Source organism: Chenopodium quinoa, unplaced genomic scaffold (assembly GCF_001683475.1).
Source record: "Chenopodium quinoa cultivar QQ74 unplaced genomic scaffold, ASM168347v1, whole genome shotgun sequence".
In the NCBI taxonomy this organism is placed as follows: domain Eukaryota; kingdom Viridiplantae; phylum Streptophyta; class Magnoliopsida; order Caryophyllales; family Amaranthaceae; genus Chenopodium; species Chenopodium quinoa.
Window position 1 is genome coordinate 1,729,815 of NW_018744128.1, and position 25,609 is coordinate 1,755,423.

The window sequence follows — 25,609 nt, forward strand, 5'->3', positions numbered from 1 at the left end:
ATGTGATTAAATTGTTATTATATAAGTTTTAAAATATTAGATAAAATTCCTAATCTCTAAAGATAATATTTTGTATTTAATTAATTTAAACTTTAAAATCTCTTTCGTCAAATTAATAATTTCTTATTTAATTGGCTACAACTTAAATTTATAATCCTACATGGCGAGCTAAAAAATTAAATCTCTAAAGATAATATTTTGTATTTAATTAATTTAAACTTTAAAATCTCATTCGTCAATTTTTCTTACATGGCATTTGAATTATTTAATTGTAAAAGAAATTAATAATTTCTTATTTAATTGGCTACAACTTAAATTTATAATCATACATGGCGCGCTAAGAAAATTAAATCCTACGTGGCTCTCTAAAAACTCGGGGAAAAACTCCCCTTTATATATATACTAGTTTTGTGCCCGTGCGATGCCCGGGTTGTTTATTGAATTTTAAGTAAATTTTTATTCTATATTTCAAATTTTAAAACATATCATTGATACAAAATTAGTTAGGAATTGATGTGTTTTTGTGATGATTTAAACTATATAGTAGGCATGTAATGACTAATAATAATAACATTGGTGAAAAATATTTCTTGACCCGTAACCTGAAATAATGACCCTGTCCGAAATGACTCGTGACCCGACCCGATTGACAGGTCTACACACAGTAATAAAATTATATTAGATTGTAAAGTATATTGTTTTAATTGATTAGAATATATAATTATAAATAATGGATGTGGTGCATTTTGAGCTAATTCCTTCGCTCCAAAAAAATACTATGATACAAAAAATAAATTTATATGATAATTTATGAGTGTTATAATTTTTTTTAATAAAATTATAATTTAATTTATACATATGAAATATTGGTACTTTATCGAAAATAAAACTCTAAATTAACAATTTTATCCTAAAATTCTATCCAAATTTGATAGAAAATAGAATTTTAAATTAACTTTTTTATTTTACAAACTGAATTCTATATAACTCTATCCTAAGTGACGCGACACTTGGCGAAAAGTTAGAACGCCAAATGTCGCTACCTCGTCGCCTGGCTAAAAGTTTAGCTTTATATATTAATTATATGATATTTTATATATATATATATATATATATATATATATATATATATATATATATATATAATATATATATATATATATATATATATATATATATATATATATATTAGATTATCATGTTATTACGGTCGTAAATATTTCCCGTATGTGGTGGAGGTGTTCATGATGAGTCTGACCATTTTATGTGGAAAATTAGGCCCGACTTGGCTCAACCCAATTTTTTAAATGTCTCACGGGCCTTGGACAAACATTTTTTTTTTTACATTTTAGTTACATTTTATGCTCCCGAAAAGGCCCACTAAACCCAATCCAAAATTCCGCTTTTGGACAATTCAGCACAAATCTTAGCCCGGTCCAACTTAAGTGGGCTGTTTTTTTTTTTTTTTTTTAACTCTAGATTGACTCGAACCCAGCTTGTTCCGAGCTAGGAGGCCTAGGGTCACCTCTATAATCTACTATCTCTGTTAATTTTTATGTGCAATTTTAGAGTATTATTTATGAGATATAAAATATTCTAAATTTGAACATAAAAATTAACGAAGGTAGTATATTGTTCATTTGTGTCATTGCGGAGTTGTGGTAGATGAAGTAAAGACTCAAGGTACTAAGGAAGTCATTAATATTGCATTATTGCTAGTGTGGCGGCACGTTGTTGTAAAGTTGCACCTTCCATTTGTCAAATGTTTCATGAAACAGTATTTATTGGGGTAAATATGACAAAAGTTCTCGGAATTAGTTGAGTTTCACATACAAATTAAATAAGAGTCAAGAGTATCAAATTTAGATCGTGAATTTATAAATTTCAAGGAAGAATTGAATTAGAGAAAGTGACACATTGACCTACCAGCTATAGTGCATGTTTTGAATATGGCACTTCAATAAGATAGAAATTTTGTTGGATAATAAAAGATGATTCTTAGAAGTGCCAAACCACATTGGATCCGGATTCAAAATCGATTCGATATTCGATTCAGATTTTAACCCGTGTGAACACAATTTATTAACATGATTGATTTTAAAAATAAACTCAACTCAACCCGAAATTACCAAACTCGATCCGAACACTCAAATTGACACCTTCATTCATTAATATGTATTTAGAATTTTCTTATTAGTATCCTTATAATATATAGTCAAGGGAATGAGCAATGGTCAATTGACAACATATTCTATCAATTTTATTTTCACTAAGGTGAAATTATACGTGTTTTTTTTTTGGGTATTTTTTAATAGCGTTATATGTGAACTTATTTTTCTATGTGTCTTTCATTTGTACTTATTATCCTTTTCTAAAATTGATTTTAATGTGAATTGTTGAATTAATATACAGCTACAAATAATGAGTTTCACAATATCAACTTTTATTGCACGAATTGAAAATATTCATATTTCATAGCATAATACGGAGTACATAGTACTAAAAATGACAAAATTATCGATCATTAAAAAAAGAGGATTCTACAAGAGGCGTTTGATTAGAATCTATAGAAAAGGATAGAGGAATCATTACAACTCTTTCCCTTGCGTATTATTTGTTAGGACCACTTAATTATCCCTGGCCTCAACATTGACCACCACCGTCGTAGGGTCAAACCCACCACCATCACTAAGGTCCTAGCGCCAAACCACACCCATTGGAAACCACTCATAATCCAGCACATTGGTGCTATAGGGTTGATGGTGATGGTTAAAGTGTTTTTCATAGAATTATTCTTCATATCCTTATACTTCTATACATAATTTGATATTTTCTGTTTCTTCAATTCCTCGTTCCCATTTATGTTTTCGTGCTAAACGCTCTCAATTAAAACCCACAAAAAACCTCATTACTTATATCTTAATAATAATCAGGAGAATTAATTTTTTTAAAATATTTTTTTAGTGTTTAGAGAACCATAAGGATGAGTGATGAAAATCGATCCCGAAATATATTGGAACCGAAAAAAACTCTAACCACTTAAGATATCCCTCATTCTCACTATCAGGGATATCAATGAAAGAGCCTTAAGCTAAAGTGACTACATTTAGAGTTTGGACCGCAAAAATAATACCAGTACAATCTTCTGCCTAATTACTTAATTAGACCCATTTTGAAAGAATTTAAATTTAATCCTAACTTTTATTTTAAGTTCTCAAAATACTCTGTTGAATCATCATCATCATTTTATTCATATATTACTGACGTTACCTTGATTTCAGAATCACAGATACTTCATCACTTCACGAGTCATTGACTGCACACACCCCTTTTGAGATCCTGACGTTTTCACCGAGGTATGTTCATATTATACACATTAATTTCAATGTGAAATACTGAAATGTTAAGTATTTAAGACTATTTTGATCTAATTTTTCTGGGTTTTTATTTAATTTTATCAATGTTGTTTGCAGTAATTTCCTAGTGTTTAAAGCTTTAATTTTTATGGGTAATTTGATAATCCAACTAGAAACTTTGTATCACTCATTTCTTATATGAATTAATTAGCTATGATTGTATTTGTAGAAAGAGTCTTGCTTAATTTGCCTGCATTTTAAATTCATTATCTATTAATTTGAGAAATTGATGGTCAAATTTTGCAAACATTGACCCAATTACAGGCATTAACAGCTTATATACAGGTCATAGTGTTATACTATTATCTCTCTGTCTTACCCATTGCCCCGCATATTATCAAGCTAAAATCAAGTAAGAGCAAATTTTAAGCTTGACTCAAGTTTACACAAAATTTAATTTTGGGTATGAATTTCTACATTACATCGTTTCGATTTTCACCTAAGAATCTCGAAAATTCGGAGTGATTATGATCCAAATTGCATCTGAAATTGTAAATTTGTATATTTATTGTGGTGTTTTTCTATAGTTCTATGTTTGTTTTATCTGCATTGTAAGAACCTGAAATAATTTGGAACTTGTTGATAAAAGTGAGTTCTTGGTCCGGGAAAATTTGAACTAGGCATTTTCTTTTAGGGGAAATGAGGTGAATAGTGTTCAACTTGATGGTTTTGCATCTTCGATAATTGACCTAATGTTTAAAAGTGCTAGGGAGTAATGTGAGATTTGGGTGTATGATGTGTTTGCATTTGCAACTAACTGTTGGATTTCTATCTGAAATGTGGCTGCATTAGTTTAGCTCATACAAGTAAAACATTTGAATAAGTATAAGAATTTTTATAATTGTGAAAAATGCCTTTGATTCATGTCTTATGTGCTGATTGACTTTCTTTTGTAGTAGAAATGTGGAAGTTGAAGATAGCAGAAGGGGGTAGCCCTTGGCTAAGGACTACAAACAATCATGTTGGTAGGCAAGTCTGGGAGTTCGACCCAAATCTTGGAACTCCTGAACAAATTAAAGAGATCGAGGATGCTCGTGAAAACTACTGGAAGAACCGTTTTGAACAAAAGCACAGTTCAGATTTACTTATGCGAATGCAGGTACTTGTACAAGTTCAGGAGCTAATTACAACCCTCCCCCTCCCTTTCTTTTCCTTTTGCTTGTATGGTGCTGTTTTCTTTCTTGCTCGAAATCAAACAATAGATGAACAAAACCATCCTAAGCAGTGAATAATCTTGTTATGTGTTTGTATATACATATTGATACATCTGTCTGGCAACTGAAAGTGCAAATTTTCACTTGTATGTAATTTTGAACCAGATGGACGTAGTTTTCTACATATTGTGGCTTCTTCTTTTTCTTTTTCTATAATCTATTATTTTCTTAATTCTTTGAGTGTAAGTCTTTTGCGTTCAGTGCTAGTAGAATGAGCCTTAGTTGGACCACTTGTCAATTCCAACATAAGTCCCTTCACATAGACCAAGATTTTAAATCTTATACATTTGCTTCCTTTATGGTCAATGACTCCGTTGTTCAATGCCTTATTCAAAGCTCTAGATGTAATGTAACCTTGTTAGAAGTTGTGAAAAGTACATTCTGGGATTGAGTTTTAGCTTCTTTAAACATTCAAAACCAATTGTTATTTCTTTTCCTTCGTTTTGTGAGTAGTAAACAATCCAATTGTAATTAACTATTATGTGCAGTTTTGTTGTGACTTACATCATCAAACCTTGTTGTAAATAGTAACAATTCAACTTTGGATGTGTTAAGAAATAGTGAGAATGACGTTCCTTTTCCTCCTTTAACCATATATTATAGCTCGATGGTCTTTGTGTCTTATTTTGCATCTCTTTCTGTTTCTGTTATGATTTGTAGTTGACCCAGGAAAATACGAGTAATGCTGTCTTACCTCAAGTCAAAGTCAAAGATGAAGATGAAATTACAGAGGAAGTTGTTGCCACCACTCTGAGAAGGGCTCTCAACTCTTATTCCACTCTTCAGGTGCATGATGGGCACTGGCCTGGTGATTATGGTGGTCCTATGTTCCTGATGCCTGGTTTGGTAAGAACACTGTTTTTCCTTTTTTGTTTATCGAGAATGAATTAGTGTGACGACTATTAGAGCCAGTGGTATCATGTGGTATGGTTTGATGGTTGCTAATTAACAAAGTGCAGAACTCTGCAATCTGACTTAAATTGAATGCTCAATTTGATTTAATGCATCAGGTAATTACTTTGTCAATTACCGGAGCTCTAAATGCAGTCTTATCAGAAGAGCACCAAAAGGAAATGCGTCGTTACCTCTACAACCATCAGGTGAGGAAACTACGGAAATTATTGCTTTGTGGGACTTTGAGTTGTTTTTCAATTGAATGGTAAGCTTAACTCTGAATAAAGGCTTGGATGTCAATTTGGGGAAAAAAAAAAAATCATAGTCTGGGCCTAGGGGTGGCTATATGTTTTTTCTTGTCTATTTTGATATGGATATTAGTAAGAATATAGCCAAATTTACCTTTTCCATTTTATTTCAAAAAAAAGGGGGGGGGGGGGGTTAGGCAGAGCAAATGTTGGTATTAGAGTCTTTTGTTTATTTCAACTTTTTTGTCTTATCTCAGACAAGATAGGCTGAGATAAATTATGGTAACTCATTAAGTTATGCTATAGTGAAAATACTCACATATAAGTTTTAATGCATTGAGAATTGATCCAGATGTAAAATTAGTTCATGTGATTTAAGTTCAGACAAAACAGAGCCTTAGTCTGTATATGTGTAGAGTGTAAATAATTCTTGTAGTCTAATGCCTATTTTGTTGGTAATTTGGCTGCAGAACCGAGATGGTGGGTGGGGTTTGCACATTGAAGGTCACAGTACCATGTTTGGTACTGTTTTGACGTATGTTACCTTAAGGTTGCTTGGTGAAGGAGCTGATGATGGTGATGGTGCAATGGAGAGGGGACGCAAATGGATTTTGGAACATGGAAGTGCCACTGCAATCACATCATGGGGGAAAATGTGGCTTTCAGTTCAGTTTTTAAATTTTCTCCTTTTTTGAACTGTAATTTCATTTCATTATATTTTTTATAAATTAATTTATCTTGACAAAATAACAGGTTCTCGGGGTCTTTGATTGGGCCGGGAATAACCCAATGCCTCCAGAGTTATGGCTTCTACCGTATATTCTTCCTATTCATCCAGGTTCTTACTATCTCTTAAGAAATGAGTGAATCTTCCATAATTTTCTCATGAATTCTGGATGAGCGAAACTTCTGTATTTTTATTTAAAGTTTTTGGATTTCTTTTTTGTAAGTAGCCATTTTTAGTTCCCGGTGATCGTTTGCATACTTCTAGGATCAATTTGTTTTGTCAATTAGCATGCACATTTACATGGAATGAACAATATATGGTACCATTTTAGTCATTGAGATGTTGATTTTTGGTATTTTCTCTTGATTATGCAGGAAGAATGTGGTGTCACTGTCGAATGGTTTATTTGCCTATGTCATACTTATATGGAAAGAGATTTGTGGGTCCTATAACACCAACAGTTTTGTCATTGCGAAGAGAGCTATTCAATATCCCATATCATGAAGTAGATTGGGATCAAGCCCGTAATGAATGTGCTAAGGTAAAGATTGTTAATAAATTTTATATGCTATCAGAGCACAACATATGGGACGTAAAGCCTTATATAGTGTGAACAATTTGCTAGTGCAAATTATTGAACAGGACTAGAGAATAAAAGGACCTGGCTGAGGAATATTGCCTTCCCGGAATTATATACCTCAAAAAGTGCTGGAGATTTATTGTAACAATTTTAAATTGAAGTAAGAGTGCAACCAAATAAAATGTTAAGTGAAGGGTAGAATCTATAGAATGATTGCAGTTAGAGTGGCATGTCATAGACAATGTTGATTGTATCATGCAATTTTTAAATGTTCTGTCTTTAGAAAATTTAACAAGGTTATGTATTTCTTTCCTGTGTGTTTGGGGAGTTGGGGAGGGGGGTGGGGGAGCTTGGAAAGGTTTATTTGAATTTCTCCTAAGAAAAGTGAAAGCAATATAAGAAATGAAAAAGGAAAGAAATGAAATAGCACATTTAATAATTGTCTAATTGCATTCATTGAGGCTTATGAATAGGCTTTTTTTTTTTTTTTTTTTTTCTTCCCTAAAGCTAATGGGGAATTGTATGCATGGATTGGCTCTTGAGAAGTTTGACCTCTCTACTGTATGTGCACTTTGTTCCTTCGGGTATTTGTATATTAGCATCCTAACTCAAAATCTTTTGATTTCATCTGCAGGAAGATCTATACTATCCCCACCCCTTAGTACAGGATATACTTTGGGCATCCCTTCACAAGGTTGTGGAACCTATTTTGATGCGATGGCCAGGAAAAAAGTTGAGAGAAAAGGCACTTTCCACTGTCATGGAGCACATACACTATGAAGATGAGAACACTCGGTATATATGCATTGGGCCTGTAAACAAGGTTTGAATGTGAACTCCACTATCCTTTTCAGCTGTTTGATTTAGAAGCCTAGAAGGATAGTACTTAGCTGACATAAAGTTACTTGTCTGCAACAATAGCAGAACCAACAATTACGGAAAATACCTTTCTTCCTGTGTTGCTTAGCTAAATAGGCTAGATAACATCCTGTAAGATCTATGTTATACATGTTGTTGATTGTCTACAAATCAATCCTGGAGTGTTATCTATGTATGTTAGCAGCCTGTATGATCAATGTTAATGAGCCAAGCATAAACCTGTAGAAAAAGATTTCACAACTAAAATAGCTGTTGGGATTCCCACTTAGGCAAGGAATAGGGATGTCAAGATTCCTAAAGTCTTGTTTATAATCTTTAAATCAAATGGAAAAGTGCTAATACTACTATACATTACTAGTGTAAACGCTGTTAGGATCTTGTATATATCCTAGAAAATTATATTTCCATTTTGTGGGGTTTGGTGGGGAAAAGGTAAAGAGGTTGCTTTGAAAAAGTGCAATAATAGCTACTTTATTGACTGTATGGCTAGAGCAGAACCTACGTATTTTTTTAGACCAGGCTGTCACCTGTGATTTACTTTGGTCGTGGCTGTAATTTCTCCATTCTTAGTTGTTGTAACCTCGTTAATCTACCTTTGGAGGAAAGACCATTTCCCATGATCCAGTCATAAAGAGGCTCTTCAACTATGATGAGTGGGATGTGCATTTTATGGGATCCCCTTGGCTTCTTTTATATTCATTTATGTTCAGAAAACAATGACCGAGTTTCCCAATGCTAGGGTTTAGGAAGTTTCCTTAAGATTTTCGCTCCTTGTGTTACTTATATATAAATGATAGGTGATGTCATATGATTATGTGATATTGTGTATCTTGTTTGCTGTATTGATCAAACTCAGTTTTACCTATCAAATACTCCTTTTTATCATTTTTTAAATGCTTATTAACTGATAATCGTGGAGGACTATTGGTTTGTTCTTTTTGTAAGTATTTATCTCACTTAAGGCAATTAATCCAATTAATATCACATTTTTGGTTATTTTCCTTTGAATATATGTCGTTAAAAGATACTAGAACGCACATTTGAATAATCACACCTTTTATACATCTTTCTTCTAAATAATTTACAATGGCTTGCAGGTGTTAAATATGCTTTGTTGTTGGGTAGAAGATCCAAATTCAGAGGCTTTCAAGCTACATCTTCCCCGAATTCCTGATTTTCTTTGGGTTGCAGAGGATGGCATGAAAATGCAGGTCATCATTTGTTTTTGCCACCATAATTTTTTTTCGTATCACTTATCTTTCAGGTCAACCTTAGTTATCGCATAATCTGCCTTTTCACAGGACTTCCTGTTTGTATAATGCAGGGTTACAATGGTAGCCAATTATGGGATACGTCTTTTATTGTTCAAGCAATTTTAGCAACAAATCTTGGAGAAGAATATGGGGTAACTCTTAAAAAAGCACATAATTTTATAAAAGACTCACAGGTACTCCTTCACTATGCTATTTTTTTTCTTACAATTTCCTATGAACCTTGATCAATTTTCGTATTTCTCTTCATTCAATATTTTCTTCTTAATTAAAGGTTATGGAAGATTGTCCTGGGGATCTTAGTTATTGGTATCGCCATATCTCTAAAGGGGCTTGGCCTTTCTCTACTGCGGATCACGGATGGCCCATTTCGGATTGTACAGCAGAAGGATTGAAAGTAATGACTGAGCCAGAATTAGTTTTATTTTGAATGTGTATTTCAGAGTCTAACCTTTTCCACCTTTCAGGCTGCTCTTTTATTATCAAAATATCCTTCAGATATAGTTGGTGAGCCATTAGAAGTGAAGGGTCTTTATGATGCTGTAAATGTAATTCTTTCATTACAGGTAATTAATCTCCTGCTGCTCCAAAAGTCTTGAATGTGAAGGCTCGTTGCTTTACCTTTCTCTTTAAAATTTTGTTTAAAATCATCTTCGAGAATGGTGCTTGTGTCTACTGGTGGAATTTCGATAGAGTAAACTGTAATTATATCACTTGACTATCTTCTTATCCATTAAATGTGCACTAATTATATATTTTTTTTCCTATATTATATTATACTGTGTTCACTTTTTCAGAAAGTATATTGAATAAAATATATTAGGTTATAGAATGTATCTTGAAGATACTCCCTTGAGCTCCTATCTTCTTCATAGTCCTTGGATTTTGACATACCGTTTAGGTCAGTATATGAGCACAAGCGGCTTTTATTAAAGTTATAGATTGAGGTAGCCCTGCTGGGGGGGGGGGGAGGGAATTTGCTGCATTTGATCCATGCAAACTTTAGCTGCTAATTTGCAATATCTATTTAATTGCGTAGAATTACTACCAAATATCAATCTTCTCCAAGCTCTCTTCTCCCTCATTTCTACCTTTCTGAACTTCCAGTCTATAACATCATGCTAGAATTCTTTGCCAGTAAGCTGAAACCAAGAATCCATTCTGAAGAACTAACTTTCTTGAAGTGCCGAAATTAATTTTTCACTGGCATTTAAGTTTGATGGTGTGAGGATAAATGTTGTTACCCCTTTGATAACATTGTGGGCCATCTACAACATGTACAATGAATGAACATTGGTTGTTAAGTATAGGTAAGAGCTCTTGAGATAGGCACAAATGAAGACTGGTAGGCTGGTAGTGTGTATAAATGTATTTTTTGGAACTTGTTTAACCAACAAACACTTTCCCTTTCAAGAAATGATGGCCCCTTGGGCAGGCTTAGTATTTTACTTCTTTTCTGAATACTTTTTGTTGTCTTAAAGTTCATCCTGAAATGTTGTGATCATTGTCAATTCTTTGTTTGATCTTTTTTCAATTCAATACTAAGTTTCATCTATGGATATCAGCTTTTGGTCATGATGATAAATTTCTATTTTCTTGATAACAGAATGAGGATGGAGGGTTTGCAACATATGAACTTACACGATCCTACCCTTGGTTAGAGGTACTGTCTCCTTTTTGTTTGTGCTGTTGATTTGTTTTTCGTGATTAACTTTTTGATGTAAGGCATGTGTTCTAACTCTTGCTGATTCACAATGGGACTAATAGAATCTAGAATCTAGATAGGAAATAGGCCTTTTTCTTTAGTTTTGAAAGAACTAGTAGTTGGTGATCTAGTATTTCAGTTTGGTTTTTAATTTGTGGCTTCATTATATGTGCAACCTCCATGTTGGATTCCATTTTTAATCCTTAACATTGGAGATTTATGTAATTATAGTAATGTAATCATGGCTCACTTTTTTTTTTTTTTTTTTTATAGTACTGATTAGTGCAACCTCCAACTTTGTCTCAGCTCTGTCTTTTTCGGCTACATCATATACAGGCCTTTGTCAAAGCTCTCTATTCTTCTGTATCCCTTTCTTTCACTTCTTTTCATCTTTACCTGTTCTGTAACTGGCTCTCTGCTCTTCCTTTGTGGCTTTCTGTAGATTGTAGATACCGTAGTCAACAATAGCTATAGATTAATATCTTCAAATGTTCCGGAATGTAAGATTAGCCAGGTCTATTAAATGTAGATAGCCGCAGAGTAGATGTAATTGGTTAGCCATGTCTGCACAATAATGTGGTTGCATCTAGCCAGAAGATCTAACAGAAAGAGGTTTGATAGAGCCCTTAGATTGATTAAGGTCAGATGAATGCTAGTTATTTTTTCGATAAACCGAGCATTCTGTATGCATTTCTGGCGAACCTCGTTGACTTGATATCTGTATCTTGCATACCTCAAGCCTTGAACTGTCACTAAACACTACTCATGAATAGAGTCTGCTAAGATAGGTGTCTGAAATGAAATCCATCTGCTACATTAAGATTTACTTTGATTTGGGATTCAGTTATTTACCAAGCATATCCGGAGGAAATATCCATAGGTTGACATGTACTAGTCCATTTTTGTCAATACTTTCATCCCTTATAGAAGTCCACATCAACTTTTATTAGGTGACCATCAGCTGTCTGGACTCTGTCTTCTTTATTGTGCTCCAAGCAGTCCTCCAGGGATGTTAGCGTACTAATTCCCAGATATGATTTTGCTTCTGTTTTTTGATAGATGGATGATGCCTGAAAAAACAAAGGCCAGCTCACCTGTAACACTTATAATTCTTGGTTTGAATTGATGTGGATTTGAATTGCTGTGGGTTTGTTGGTGTCGTTTTCTTTATGCTTACATTGCTATATGTTTTAAGTTCTAAATTGAATTCGTGTCCAATAATCTTATATGCTATGCACGTTCTCTGTTTCAGTTACTAAATCCAGCTGAAACCTTTGGTGACATCGTCATTGATTATCCGTAAGTGACGAGATTTTCTTTTACTCGAGCTTTTGATTTTATTTTCTATCATAAGGATTTGAGTTTGACTGTGATTTATTTGTAGTTATGTTGAGTGTACTTCAGCTGCTATTCAAGCCCTAGTTTCATTCAAAAGATTGTATCCTGGTCATAGAAGAGAAGAGATAGAGAATTGCATCAAACAGGCTGTTAGGTTTATCGAAAAGATACAAGCAGCAGACGGTTCATGGTTTGTTTCATGTTTCTTTAATCTCATATAGTCATATTTATCACTACTTACTGGCGCTGTCTAACTATCCTCTCTAACCTCTGCTAACTGAGATCATACTGAATGATCAAACCTTGAACCTACCATTGCTAAATGCTTTCTGCTGTTTCACTATAAATCTAAAATATTTACATTGAGAGGTTTTTGTAGGTATGGCTCCTGGGCAGTCTGCTTTACATATGGAACATGGTTTGGGGTCCTAGGATTGATTGCAGCTGGAAAGAACTATGACAACTGCCCCAGCATTCGTAAAGCCTGTGATTATTTGTTATCTAAACAGCTTTCTTCAGGTGGCTGGGGAGAGAGCTATTTGTCATGTCAGAACAAGGTAAGGTTCAAAATAGCGTAGAGAACATAAGTTCAATGGCAAATGGCTTCCAGAAATTCAACTTTCAGGACATCTGTAATATCTAGTCAAATGTTTCATCAAAATTTGCTGTTCTGCATTTCCCTGGCTAAATTCAGGGAGATAACAAATAATGTCTACATGTTGTGGTACTACATGAAAGTGCTTTGGAGTCTTTCTCTATAAATGTTGTTGAAAGTCTATGATTCAATCTAATATCTGAAATGGATGATGAACGATGCATGTTGAAATTTTCTGTTAAAAAAATACTGTCTTTGCTTAATCCAAATTGTAGCATTTCCCCTGCTATTTCCTTCACATTGCAGCAATGCTCAGTGTTCATTTCTGTTCCCTTTTTTCATTTTTCCCAGGTATACACAAATATCGAGGGCGACAAAGCTCATGTAGTGAATACAGGATGGGCAATGCTGGCTCTAATTGGTGCTGGGCAGGTATACTTTGCCTTAGTAACATTTATATTCACAGATGAATACTCCATCCCCAAGAATTTTGCTGGCCGATATTTCTGCATTCATAGGCTTCCTTCACCTTCACCTGAAATTTGCTTATTTGAACTATTCCCCCCCCCCTACTTCTTATTACTTTATCTTTTCACAAAGCAGGTACTGAGGTACACCCCCTCCCCCATGTTCTACCTAAGCCCCATGAAAAAAAGTCTTCCTTTTCAATTTACTTGCATGAGGTTGCTGGTTTTGTTTTTCAGGCTTTCATGTTTCCTACGATTTGCCTATAATTTATATAAAAATAAGTTAAAACTTGTAAACTTCTTTGAGCTCAATTAATGATAGAATATACATCAAAAAAGTCATAGTGGTACTAAATCTACTAATTTCACTTGTATATATGAAATTGAGATCTAGAATGATCATATTAATGATCTGCAAAGATTTTTTTTTTAGTATTCAAAGCTGCTCTGCTGTTTCATCTGGACTTTATGTACCATTTAAATATGCTGTATTCTTTTAAGTTGGATGTTCCTTAGCACTTTAAGCTGCAACTTTGTGCAGGCTGAGAGAGATCCAGTGGTGTTGCATCGAGCAGCTAAAGTTTTGATAAATTCTCAAATGCCAAATGGAGATTTTCCACAGCAGGTAATATTTTGCATGTCATTCATGTAGCAATATATATCACCATAAGGTGAATCCAAGCCGAATCTTCTTTAGCATTTGGATGTGTCTTTCTTCTTTGGACACAACCTCTCCATTAGTTTTTGACTATTTAAGGATAAGATTGCACATATATGGAACCTCCCCTTCTTCTAGAATGGATCAGCCTCTTGATTTTTTATGATTTTGGTTATTATTGTTCCTAATTTTGACAGTTTTGTATATTGTTCATATCATACAGGAGATTATGGGTGTTTTCAATAGGAATTGCATGATTACTTACGCTGCATACAGAAATATCTTCCCGATTTGGGCACTTGGTGAATATCGCACTAAGGTGCTTAAGAACTGATGACAGTATGCCAATATCATCAAATAATGTTATTCCATGCTTTGTATTGTTTGAAACTTGAAGGCTGAGTTAGAGTTTCCTTGCACTTCAATTAGAAGCTGCCACTATTTCATAAAATCATGTGTACAAAAATAATTATTCTACCCCCATTTCAAATGGAAATTATTTATTCTTTCTAGTATTCATTTTGTTTATGCAAATTGAGAAGTGAAACAGGGAAGAGTGCTCCAAGAAGTAATCGAGTGACGAAAAAGGAAGACTCAGCATTAGATAATCATCATGATAAGCATGGTCAAGAATCTGGTTAAATTACTGGTATTGTGGAGCAAGTTTTTCAAGCACTCATCATGTGTTTAATTTTATTTTGTCAAATTCTATTTTAGAAGCTAAAAGCAATTAGCAACATATGCATTCATTTGCACAATCCCTTCACCACACCAATGACACCATATACAAAAACACAAAATTAAGCATATTGCTACTCAATTTCCACATATAAAGGTAAAATTTATACACCATTCATATAACTATTTGTTTTGTGCAACAATTAACAAATATAGAAACACAGTATTACTACTACTAAAGTATTGCTACTAGTCTATTGTATGACACTGCCATGTTTTACTACTAACTTTGGCGGAATTTGATTTGATTTAATGCATTCGCCTGCCACGTATTCGACTATAAAAACAAAAGAGAAGCTCATTGCTCACATCAATGATGCCCAAAACTATATTCACTGTCATCATCACTAAGATCATCATTGATAGAAAAATCCAACCTTGCAGAAGTTTGTTTAGCCCATTTAACTATCTTTTCTGCTTCTTTATTAATCTTCTCTTCTTCTTTCTTTGCAATCTTCATCAAATTCTTCTGCTTTTTTGCCGAAAATGACCTCAAATCACTCAATATTTCATCATGTTTTCCCCAATCATCTCCCAACTCAAACGCCCCATTTCGAGTACTACCACCACCATCACTCTTCTTCCTCGAAACCCGCTTCGGAGAAGAAACCCGTTTCGGAGACGGAGAACACCAAAAACAACCCGTTTTAACAGATTTTGTTGAAGTTTTCGACCCGGAATTCGATGACCCGGATGAAAAGTTTCCATCTTTACCCTTTCTAACACCCTGTTTTCCCCTGTAATTGGGAGAATTCAAGTACCCAGATGAAGCATTCGATGACCCAGAAGAAGATAAATATCCAGAACCAGATTTTCTGAGAGATTTCTTTTCCTTTTCTGGGGTTTTTTCTGGGGTTTTTACGGAATCATCAGAAATGGGTTTTTCATCCTTCAATTCAGTCACTGAGTTCTTCAATTCGCTGGCTGATTTAGGGCCGAATTGGGGTTTTGGCACAGATTTCGAGGGATTGGAAGAAGAAGCAGAAGAAGAAGGGAAGGTTTTGAGCCTTTGAAAACGAGATTCAAGGTTAGAAGGAAGAACAGAGTTAGAGAAAGAAGAGCAATTAATGGCGGCAACTTGTTGAAGAACACAGTGATCCATTGCTTCTGCTAAAATTTGTTCAACTGCAGATGATTCATCTGTGTCTGATAGGAAGGAGAAATCAGCCATTTTTAGAGAGAGAAAACTAGAAAAGATGAGAGAGAGAGAGAGGGAGAAAACTTGTGTGTGAGGAAAATGTGGGAGGAGTGGGAAGTGGTGGGAGTGAAAAAAGGAGGTTAACTCAACGGCTACTTAGTTCATGATAATTGTATTGTGATTTTGTGAGTGAGAAAGTGGAGAGAGATGGTCAACATTTGTGACCTTTAAGAGGATCCGAGGAGAATTTTAGTTAATTAGGTTAATGTCTAATATTTTGACAAATAAGGTCGAAAACTTTTGAGATAATAGGGGTTGCATGTCAGGTTCATATAATGTTGTTTGGAACTATATACGATTATTAATCGGTCACATAAAAGGCTCATGGTGGTCTTGAGTCAGTTAAAGGTGTATAAATGTCTAAATCGATATTTTAAGGGCAAAAGATTTAATTTCAAGCATCCAAATATACTTATGAGGTGTCATGGGGTCCATAGCCCATATGAAGCACCTTGACATTTTTCCTTTGCTAATCCCAATAAAGTTGATACTTGTTAAAAATTACATAATATCTAAAATTAAACGCTAATTCACGCTTTTAGACTAATTTCGAAGGTTTCAAGATCTAGCATTGAAAACTTTCGTGATTGTTGGTGATACAATCTTGGGGTTACATGATATTATTTGGAACAATATATGACCAATAGTCGGTTACATAAAGATTGTTTGTCTTGAGGTGATTAAGGGTGGCGTGTACTTAAACAGTTAGATTGACTAAAGTTAGGAGACGATTCTAACTACTCAAATGGACTCCCGAGGTTTCATGGGGTCTATGGAAAACACCTCGACATGTTTCATCTTCAAGTTCGAAAAAGTTGTAAATTTTCAAAGGCGATAATCACACTTTCGGACCAATTTAGAAGGTTTTGAGACTTGCTGTCAAAAACTTTTGGAATGGTAGGATATACATCTCAGGGTTATACTATGTCGTTTGCAACTATATGTGACAATTAATCAATCACATAAAAACTCGTGGAGACTTTTAGTTAATGAATTGTTTTAACCACTCAAATAGCTTGGGGTTCATGAAAAACACCCCAACTCGACAAGCCTGTTTCTAACCGGATTGAAAAGGTCACAATTGTCCAAACAAAATGAAGGTTATGTATAGGAAGTTAGGAACTAGGAAGCACCCCGACCTATTGTGATTTGTGAGTCTTGTCGCATACAGGTTGCCTGAGATGCTTCTCAACTTCTCAGAAGAATAAGCTCCTTTACAGTTTACACTAGTTGGACCCCTGATCCAATAAGAGCCCTTTCCCTAAATAATGTTGGGAAATTATCTAATTCCCAAATTACAACTACTCTTTTTTTAATTCCCACCCTACCGTCCACGTCACCGGTTCAGTGGGATTTTTTTTAAAAAACGGGTTTATTAGAAAACCGCTACTTCAAGTAGCGGTGTGCTACTGAAAACCGCTACTTCAAGTAGCGGTTTCTAATATGTAAACCGCTACTTGAAGTAGCGATTTGTATTTACTAATTACTGATTTACAGATATTTTGTTTTTAAAGAAAAACTTACAAAACAAACCCATAAACCGCTACTTGAAGTAGCGGTTTTAATTTCATAAACCGCGGTGTTTTGAGGGAAACCGCTACTTGAAGTAACGGTTTACAAAATTAAAATCGCTACTTGAAGTAGCGGTTTGTTGCTAGACCAAGAAAAAAAAAATTGGTTTGTTTTCCTTAGCTGACGTGGACGGTATAATGAGAATTAAAAAAAGAGTAGCTCTAATTTGGGAATTAGATAATTTCCCAATATTATCTAAGGAAAGGGCTCATCCAATAATATCTCCAACATTCAAGAATTTAATTCTTTTTTTTTTCTTTTTCTTTTATTCATCACCTTAATTTTTATTTTATTTTTTAAAATTTTATTACCTGACCAATAATATTCTCAATAATAAATTCCAATACCACTCCACTCCCAATAATAATTCCTCACTTTTTTCAACCTTTTTCAACCGCAATCCCAATTTTATAAACAAATGTCTTATTAAAGTTCAAACCTTTTTCTAATTTTTAAAAAAACAAGTCTTATGCTATAAATTTATTTCCACCTTCAATGATTTATTCTTGAAATTGAAAGAGTATAAATCAAAAGGGTGGTTTTTTTTTTTTTAGAGAGAGATTTAATGGAAGCCATTAAAAGGCAAGCTAACAAGCTCAAAGATCAAGTATCTAAGCAACAACAGGTAATTTTTCTCAAAAATTTGATGTTTATTTCAACAATTTTGTACTGGAGTATTTAACTGTTATTAATTTATACAATTGTTTATGTATTTGCAATCATGATCAATAACTACTTGTGATCTGGGTAGCAGAATCTTGGATGATGTATTTAAATAGTGTGATACGGCTTACTATATATGGGTGTCGAGCTTTTAGCTTTTGCACTTATTTTGATGTATAACTAGCTACTAAAGAAATGTTATGTAACATTGTAGCCCACCTAGTGGCTAGATGGAATACTCATGGTTGCTCAGAATTTGTTTGAATGAGCCTGTTCCTTTAAAGTCTTGTAAATTTAACGAATTCTGATTTATAATTATATGCCTACTAACTTTTCCAGAACAAATTAAAAAGGACATGTTATGTAGACGGGATTCGATCCCCGGTTTTAGGTATTATGGAGTTACCAACTAAACTTGGTGACATACACTTTAGTTTTTGGAATTTGAGTTAGTACTACAGTTGAAGGAACCATCTTACAGTTGATATGTTTCTTAAAATTAATAGGATTTGTCTAATAAAATGTGTGATTTTAAGAAGGGGAAAGGATTTACAAAGAGAGTACCAAAAAAAAAAAAAAAAAAAAAATGGTAAAATGGTGTTTTCATTGTCTCTTTGATGACAAAAGTTGAAAAGGTGATGTTAATTTTGTGGCAGAGAAAATTGGTTAGCAACAGAATTAATACTCATTCCTAGTCAAGTAATAGAACACATTCGACTTTTTTTTTTAATGAATTTAGACCATGAATCCATATTTTATTGTATGTATATGTGTAGAACTATATAAAATGATAATCTTATGAATTTATATTGACATAAATGGAATTATAAGATTAATTTTAAGCTGAAAACTATTAAGACTTGCACAGTTAACTCAATTATTGTTGGAATATATACATACATGAACAATCATTATGCTGGCCAAATTTAGCAAAGATTGAGGACTAATGGCATCTTCTACAGGCTCTTCTTAGACAGTTTGGGCACTTTGGTGGTGAAGCCTTTGTAGTAGACGAAGCAGAGATTTCATGCCGTGACCAACTGCACAAGCTATACACTTCTACGCGAGAAGCCAAGGTACATTATAATGGCCTCTTGCCCTCTTGGTAAATGGTGAAATGAAGTGCCTTCTAATTAAGAACCCTTTGGAATCTGTGCTGGAAATTTTCCCTACAACTTCATTTTCATTTTCATCAACAAAAGTAAATTAACATTTTTTATGATGTTGCTTATGTTTTTGTTTTGTGGCCAGCATTTTGAGAAGAGCTTAGTACATGGCATAGAAGGGATTACATCAGTTACTTCAAAGCAAATTGAAATAGGTTGGCCTACTTAAACCTCCACGATTGTTATTGTGTCTATGTGCAAGGTTTAAGACGGTATTATCTCTAATGCAGAGAGAAAATTTGCTCAAGACTGTTGCAGATATGGAGCAGAAAGCCATTGTAGCACATCCCCTTTGACAGAAGCTGCAGCGCGTGTTGGTACCTCTCACAGTTTAATGGTAGAAGAGAAGGAGACCATGCTAGGAATATTTAATGAAAAGGTAATCTGTACTAGGAAATTTTGTCACATACAAATAAGATATAACTATATAGGCATAGCTGCGTAGATTTTCATTGTCAATAACATGTTATGTAATCCATCTTTCCATTCCTATATGTTTATCTAGTGTGTAGTGTAGAAAGCTCACATATTTGAGTTGGTTTTCTTTTGGAATTAAGTGCAAGGGAGTTATATTTCTGATTGATCTTGTCAAGAATTGAAATTTGAAGATACTGTTTCATTTTGATTTTCTAGGTCTGCAAGTCATTGCAAGCACTGGTAAGAAGTGCTGAGCTTGAGGATGCTCGGCTTCTTGTACGTCGATATGACAAGTTATGGCAGGAAGTGGAAGCTCAGGTTGTAATTTTTGTCCTAGTAAAACTAATCCATAAGTTGATTGAAAGTTAATTAAGTAGCCGCTATCTATCCTCTAATGATATTATTTCCAGTAGTCAACGTACATTCTGAATCTTATATGGCCTCTCAGTAGGCAGCTGATGTACTAAGACTGAGGTCAAAGTCCACTGAGGGAGCAAAATCTGAGGAAAACTTCGTCAAACTTGAGAATGCAGAGGAAAAGTTGGATTATCTTAAATCTAGATTGCTGGCACTTGGAAAGGAAGCAACATCTGCAATGCAGTCAGTAGAGGCACATCAGCAAAAGATGACTTTCCATCAGCTTGTTGTTATGGTATAGTCTTTCTATTCCCCATCAACTGTTTCTAGCTGCATATTGGAACTCTAAACTCCTGTATCTTTGTCAACTTTAAACATTGTTTATAAATATTGAGTATAGTTTTATGCATAAGTATTCAAATTAATTACATATACCATACATGACACTTTACTCATTTCCAAGATATTCCCTCCATCCTTTAAATGTTTTACACATTAGAGTTGGGCATGTAGATTAAGAATAACAGTTAAATGTAGACTCATTTATTGGAAGTAGATAGAGATTAAAATAAAAGGTTAAGAGAAAATAATCGAGTGGCGGGTTGAATCCTTTGCAGACGACTTAAATACGCGACGGGGTAAGTACGTGGCAGAGTGGCCTTGCTGCCATGATCCATTGAGATTCAATCCTATGTCGCTTCGATTCGTCCCCCCCAACCCTATTCCCTAAAAACACCTATATTTTGGAAAACGAGGTTAGCGTTGCTTCTTATATGTTAAAAAATGCTAAGTAGTGGATTGAGACAAGTCAGAAAGCCAAAGTGTTAAGGTGTAAGATGGTGCAAGGGGGCGTGTGGCATGTGCACAAGACATGTGCACGGTGCACCCAAGGATAAGGAATACAAACAACTAGTTTTGACGTTTAAGGGTATGTCGTCGTTGCCTTAAGACATGATTAAAGATGAATGAGATGGTTCTGGGCATTATCCATGACTCCCAAGATCCTTTGGGAACCCATGGAAGTACTTGGATGCATAATCTTGCCGGGTAAAAAAATTAATGATGTACGTAAGCCAAATTTGAAGGCTATAATACACGAAAACGGAGCAATTTAGGAGGTGTTGGGCCCTGTGTCGGAAATTCACGGAATTTTACGGGATGCATCCAAAGGTCATATGATGTTGTTTGGACCCATAGACGACCATAAGTCGGCTACATAAAGGCCCCGTGGAAGCTTATAGCCAATACAAGAGGCGTGTACGGAAACTGGTAAATTGGATGCTTAAAGGCAAATTGGATGGTTCTACCCACCCAATTGGACTCCCGGAGGGTATTAGGGTTTATGGGTAGCCTCTCGGCAATTTTTGTTTCCGGGTGAAAAAAAGTCAAAAATTGGCAAAATTGAAGGCTATAATACACGTTTTTTGGCCAATTTCGAAGGTTTCGGGACCCGGTGCCGAAAAGTCTCGAGATGAAAGGAGATACATCTTAGTGTCATATAATGTCGTTTGGAACCATATATGATCATTATGTTGCCATAAATATCCTTGGTAGCCTTGGGTGTATGAAAGTGGTGCAAGTTGTAAACAGGTAAATTGACAGTTTAAAGGCATATTGGATGGTTTTACCCATCCAAATGGATTCCTGGGGTGTATTAAGGGCCATGGGAAGCATCTCGATAATTTTTATTTTTGGGTCTAAAAAAGTGAAAAATTGTTCAAAATTGAAGGCTATAATACACGATTTCGGGTCAGTTTTTGATATTTTTTCAAAAAATGAATTGAATGTGTGGGGTGACTCTTTGGGTCATTTAAGGTGGTTTGAAACCATAACACACCTATAAAGATATCTATAAAGTTTCTATTTTGAAATTCATGAAATTTTGAAATATAATGATGTCATAAAAGTATATTGAAGTGATGTGACTTGACAATAATGATGCCATATGAATATAATGATGTCATAAAAGTATATTGAAGTGATGTGACTTGACAATAATGATGCCATATGAATATAATGATGTCATAAAAGTATATTGACGTGATGTGACTTGACAATAATGATGCCATATGAATATAATGATGTCATAAAAGTATATTGAAGTGATGTGACTTGAAAATAATGATGTCATTGAATCTAATGATGGCATATAAGTATAATGATGTCATATTATGTAATTATATTTATAATGATGTGATGTCATAATATGATGGGACTTGACAATAGTGATGTCATAAGAGTATAATAATCTCATATAAGGGAAATGGTGTCATATAACCATAATATTGATGTGATGTGACTTGACACTATGGCTTGGATCTGGAAAAGAACACATGTTATATACTACGTATGATGTAACTATGGATAATTATACTACTATTCACATGTGTGTTGATTGATGTGATGTGATGTGATGTGTCGATTGATAGACTATGGATAATAATTATACTATTATTCATGTTTGTAATCTAAGTATCACATCTCATATTTCATCATCAATTAACAAAAACTGCCCCTCAATCACCATGTTCCGGGGTCAATTGGCACATTTTCAGTCCAAAACAACCCCAAACCTCGAAAAAACGAGTAATAAGGGTAATATGGGATGTACCAAAGTGTCAAAAATCCATCCCCCTACTATTCCAAACCTTTTCCCCATCTTTTGGGACTGTTTCAGCAACTTTCCCAATTTTTCCAATTACTGTCTCTTTTCCCGTATTTTCCATGTTTGGGGGCCCATAAAAATATGTGTTATTATCACATTTTCACATGTTTTGACCCATTATTGTGTTACTCTCAGTCGGGTGTTCGCTACAATTTTACAAGGGGTTCAATATAAAGCTCTTTAGGGGAAGATGGAGATTAAAATAAAAGGTTAAGTGAAAATAGTGGGATGGAAATAGAAGAATTGTCTATACCTCAAAATACAAGTGACCAAGTGTGAAGAATAACATTGAAGATTTGAATGATTTTGGATCATGTTTTTAAGCGAAAGTCTCAGAAAGAAGCCACACTTGCACATGCAGATGTGCATGGATTTTTGTATTTCAGCAGCTGTTGGGAGCATGAAATAATTTAATGCCTCTGCATTCTACTGATAATATAACATATGATCAGAATGCTTTTGAGGCTATTTGTGTACAGTAGGTTAAATTTTAAGACTATTAGTGTATAACTTAGGTCAATTGATTATGATCATGCACCTATCATCCGCTAAAGATTCTGATTTACTTCTATCAGACAGCGTAAAAGGACTCCTATAGTCTAGTAAGACTTGTATGTTTAGCCAGTGAGAAATTTATCAAGAATGTAAAATGGAACAGATTAATGCTTCACCCTTTTTTCTTATTCTTTCTTATTCATCATGTGATGTTTCCATTAAAGAAGGTAGAGGCACTCAATTCCCAGGCCTAGATTTAACCTTTGAGGCACTCGAAAAGATATGGGTGGATTGATATGGTTTCAGCCCCAACAGTCATCGGGGAGATTCATTTATTGAATTTACTGTTCCTTTCCGGATCTTGTATCTTTCTAAATTTCTTCATAAGTGATTGTGGTAATGTTTATGGGTGTTGTAACTTGCAGCTGAATGCTGAAAGATCTTACCATCGCAATGTTCTTGCAATGTTGGAAAAGGTTCTTCCTGAGGTATGTAATTTATCTCTTTTTTTTTTCTTTTTTTTTTTTTGCATTCAGCTGCTTAGTACTGTTGAGTGTAAAGTGATTCTGGAAATTTCTCTTGTTTATTGTGACACTGAATGCTTGTTACCTTGCATATTTCTTCTGCATCAGTTTTTAGTCTTCTGCATCTGTTTTTTATATCCTTTTACCATTTGATTCTGATGCATGAAACCACATGCTAGTAAAAATGTGTCTTGATCTTTGTTGTAAACGATTCTTGTATTTTAGATGATTCAATTGGAACAATTGTGCGAGTCATCGCTTCCAGAAGATGCTGCACAGAGCCATTCAAATGGAAGCAAGGAGCATTACATAGAACAAGAAGATGGTGCATGCTATGTTGCAAAAGTAAGATTGCTAAACTTGTGAGTATGACTCTTCCCAACTTGCCCACCCCACTAAATTATGGTCTCTGTACTATAGATGTACTTGTGCTGAAGACAGAGAAACTGACAGCAATAACACTTAAGATTCTCTACAACTAGCATAAATGGTTTAAACATATCCTAAGTGGCTAAGCAACATTTCATTTGGGGTTAAATTTAAGGGATTTAGCTAAGAATGTTAACAACTATCCTCACTATGTATTTTAAATTTGACATCTTCGCCAAATTTAGTCTCTATTTGGAATTCTTAATTGGGTTTCAGTAAAGATGGTGTGAGAAACTTCAAAGTTTAACTTACTAGATTATATATTCTGCTGTCAAAAACTAAAAAACTCTACATTTTCATTTTAGGCTGTGTCTTCCCTAAGCTTATTTTTTCTTTGATGTCTTTTTTATTTAATCTTATCTGTTTCACAGGTTGAACACCCATTCGATGCTCAAGCCGAAGAGGAGCTGAGTCTACTGGTTGGTGATATTGTCGTGGTGCGGCAGGTATGTTCTTCAATTGCTGGAGGCTTAATTGTTAATATCAGTCACTTCGCAAATGCAGTCATGCATATTACTGTAATGATTATCAACTTCGTTTTTGTGTGGTGCTTTGTTTGCTTCTATCCAGATGATTCCCGGTGGCTGGTCCAAAGGCGAATGCAGTGGTAAGACAGGATGGTTTCCTTCCCCTTATGTACGAAGGTTGGATGAAGTTTCAGAAGGCAATGTATCCTGGGCAAACCTCTAGCAGCAATAGTTTCTAGTTACCACTTAATTTTTGCTGTAAAATAACTTGTATAGCTTATTGTTTTTTATACAATATCCACTGTCTTTTATAGAAGGGATCACAATATTCACTAGAGAAATTGTACAAATTCATGGGTTTTAAGTTTTGGTATTGCGTAAACATTGTGTAGCACAACCTTAAGGCATCTACCACAAGTCCATAATACCTTGTAATAATGATTTGTAAATCATAAATTTAGAGAAAATAACATAACTTTTACATCATTGGCATGACTCATACTCCACAAGTCCATAATACCTTGTAATAATGATTTTTGATATCTTTGCAAATTTCCAAGTACACTGATACTTTGATCATAGATTTGAGGATAAACATTAAATTCATATGGATACAAATCAACTTCCCAAATACTAGTAAAATTCTAAAAATAAAAATAATCAACCCATGAAATCAATTGATTTTCTGGGTTTTTATCAAAGCTCAGGTAATCAAATTTCTTAACTTGGAGGGAAAAATTGGGTCTCTCTTAAAAAAAAAACAGCAAATGCTTTGAAATTGGGATTTGGTGCAATTGCTTTTTCCATCTCCCTGATCAATTGATGTTGCAACTCTAAGCTTTGAATAAAGTTTCACGAGTTTTGGATTGAAGTTGAAGATCAAACCTTTACACTCCATACTTGTACGAGACCTGGAGGAAGGAGTT

At 34.3% G+C, this 25,609-nt stretch overlaps 3 protein-coding genes across 7 annotated transcripts; 2 read left to right on the top strand and 1 right to left on the bottom strand.

Moving 5' to 3' along the window:
• Positions 1–3,179: 3,179 nt before the first annotated feature.
• Positions 3,180–14,507, top strand: LOC110692780 (cycloartenol synthase 2-like). Of its 2 annotated transcripts, none has more exons than XM_021869850.1 (19): positions 3,180–3,356; positions 4,313–4,515; positions 5,291–5,476; positions 5,641–5,730; positions 6,243–6,437; positions 6,526–6,610; positions 6,874–7,040; positions 7,714–7,902; positions 9,056–9,169; positions 9,283–9,405; positions 9,504–9,626; positions 9,697–9,795; positions 10,836–10,892; positions 12,187–12,233; positions 12,319–12,462; positions 12,652–12,829; positions 13,219–13,299; positions 13,876–13,959; positions 14,216–14,507. In XM_021869850.1, exons 2-19 carry the CDS (start codon positions 4,318–4,320, stop codon positions 14,324–14,326), a joined length of 2,271 nt encoding a protein of 756 aa, XP_021725542.1. In that variant the 5' UTR covers positions 3,180–3,356; positions 4,313–4,317; the 3' UTR covers positions 14,327–14,507. The 2 variants fall into 2 exon arrangements, with proteins under 2 accessions (XP_021725542.1, XP_021725543.1); XM_021869851.1 differs by having other exon boundaries at positions 4,316–4,515.
• A 533-nt stretch (positions 14,508–15,040) lies between these two features.
• LOC110692866 lies at positions 15,041–15,901 on the bottom strand. Its single transcript, XM_021869947.1, has one exon. The coding sequence runs from the start codon at positions 15,899–15,901 to the stop codon at positions 15,041–15,043; it is 861 nt and encodes a 286-aa protein (XP_021725639.1).
• Positions 15,902–17,633: 1,732 nt separating this feature from the next.
• On the top strand, positions 17,634–25,169 carry LOC110692781 (SH3 domain-containing protein 1-like). 4 transcript variants are annotated; one of them, XM_021869856.1, is made up of 10 exons: positions 17,634–18,125; positions 19,126–19,239; positions 19,415–19,484; positions 19,560–19,708; positions 19,963–20,064; positions 20,198–20,398; positions 23,689–23,751; positions 24,013–24,149; positions 24,588–24,662; positions 24,787–25,169. In XM_021869856.1, the coding sequence occupies exons 1-9, from the start codon at positions 18,066–18,068 to the stop codon at positions 24,625–24,627; spliced, it is 936 nt and encodes a 311-aa protein (XP_021725548.1). In that variant the 5' UTR covers positions 17,634–18,065; the 3' UTR covers positions 24,628–24,662; positions 24,787–25,169. The 4 variants fall into 4 exon arrangements, with proteins under 4 accessions (XP_021725548.1, XP_021725546.1, XP_021725547.1 ...); XM_021869854.1 differs by having other exon boundaries at positions 24,013–24,132; XM_021869855.1 differs by having other exon boundaries at positions 19,578–19,708; positions 24,013–24,132.
• Positions 25,170–25,609: the final 440 nt, after the last annotated feature.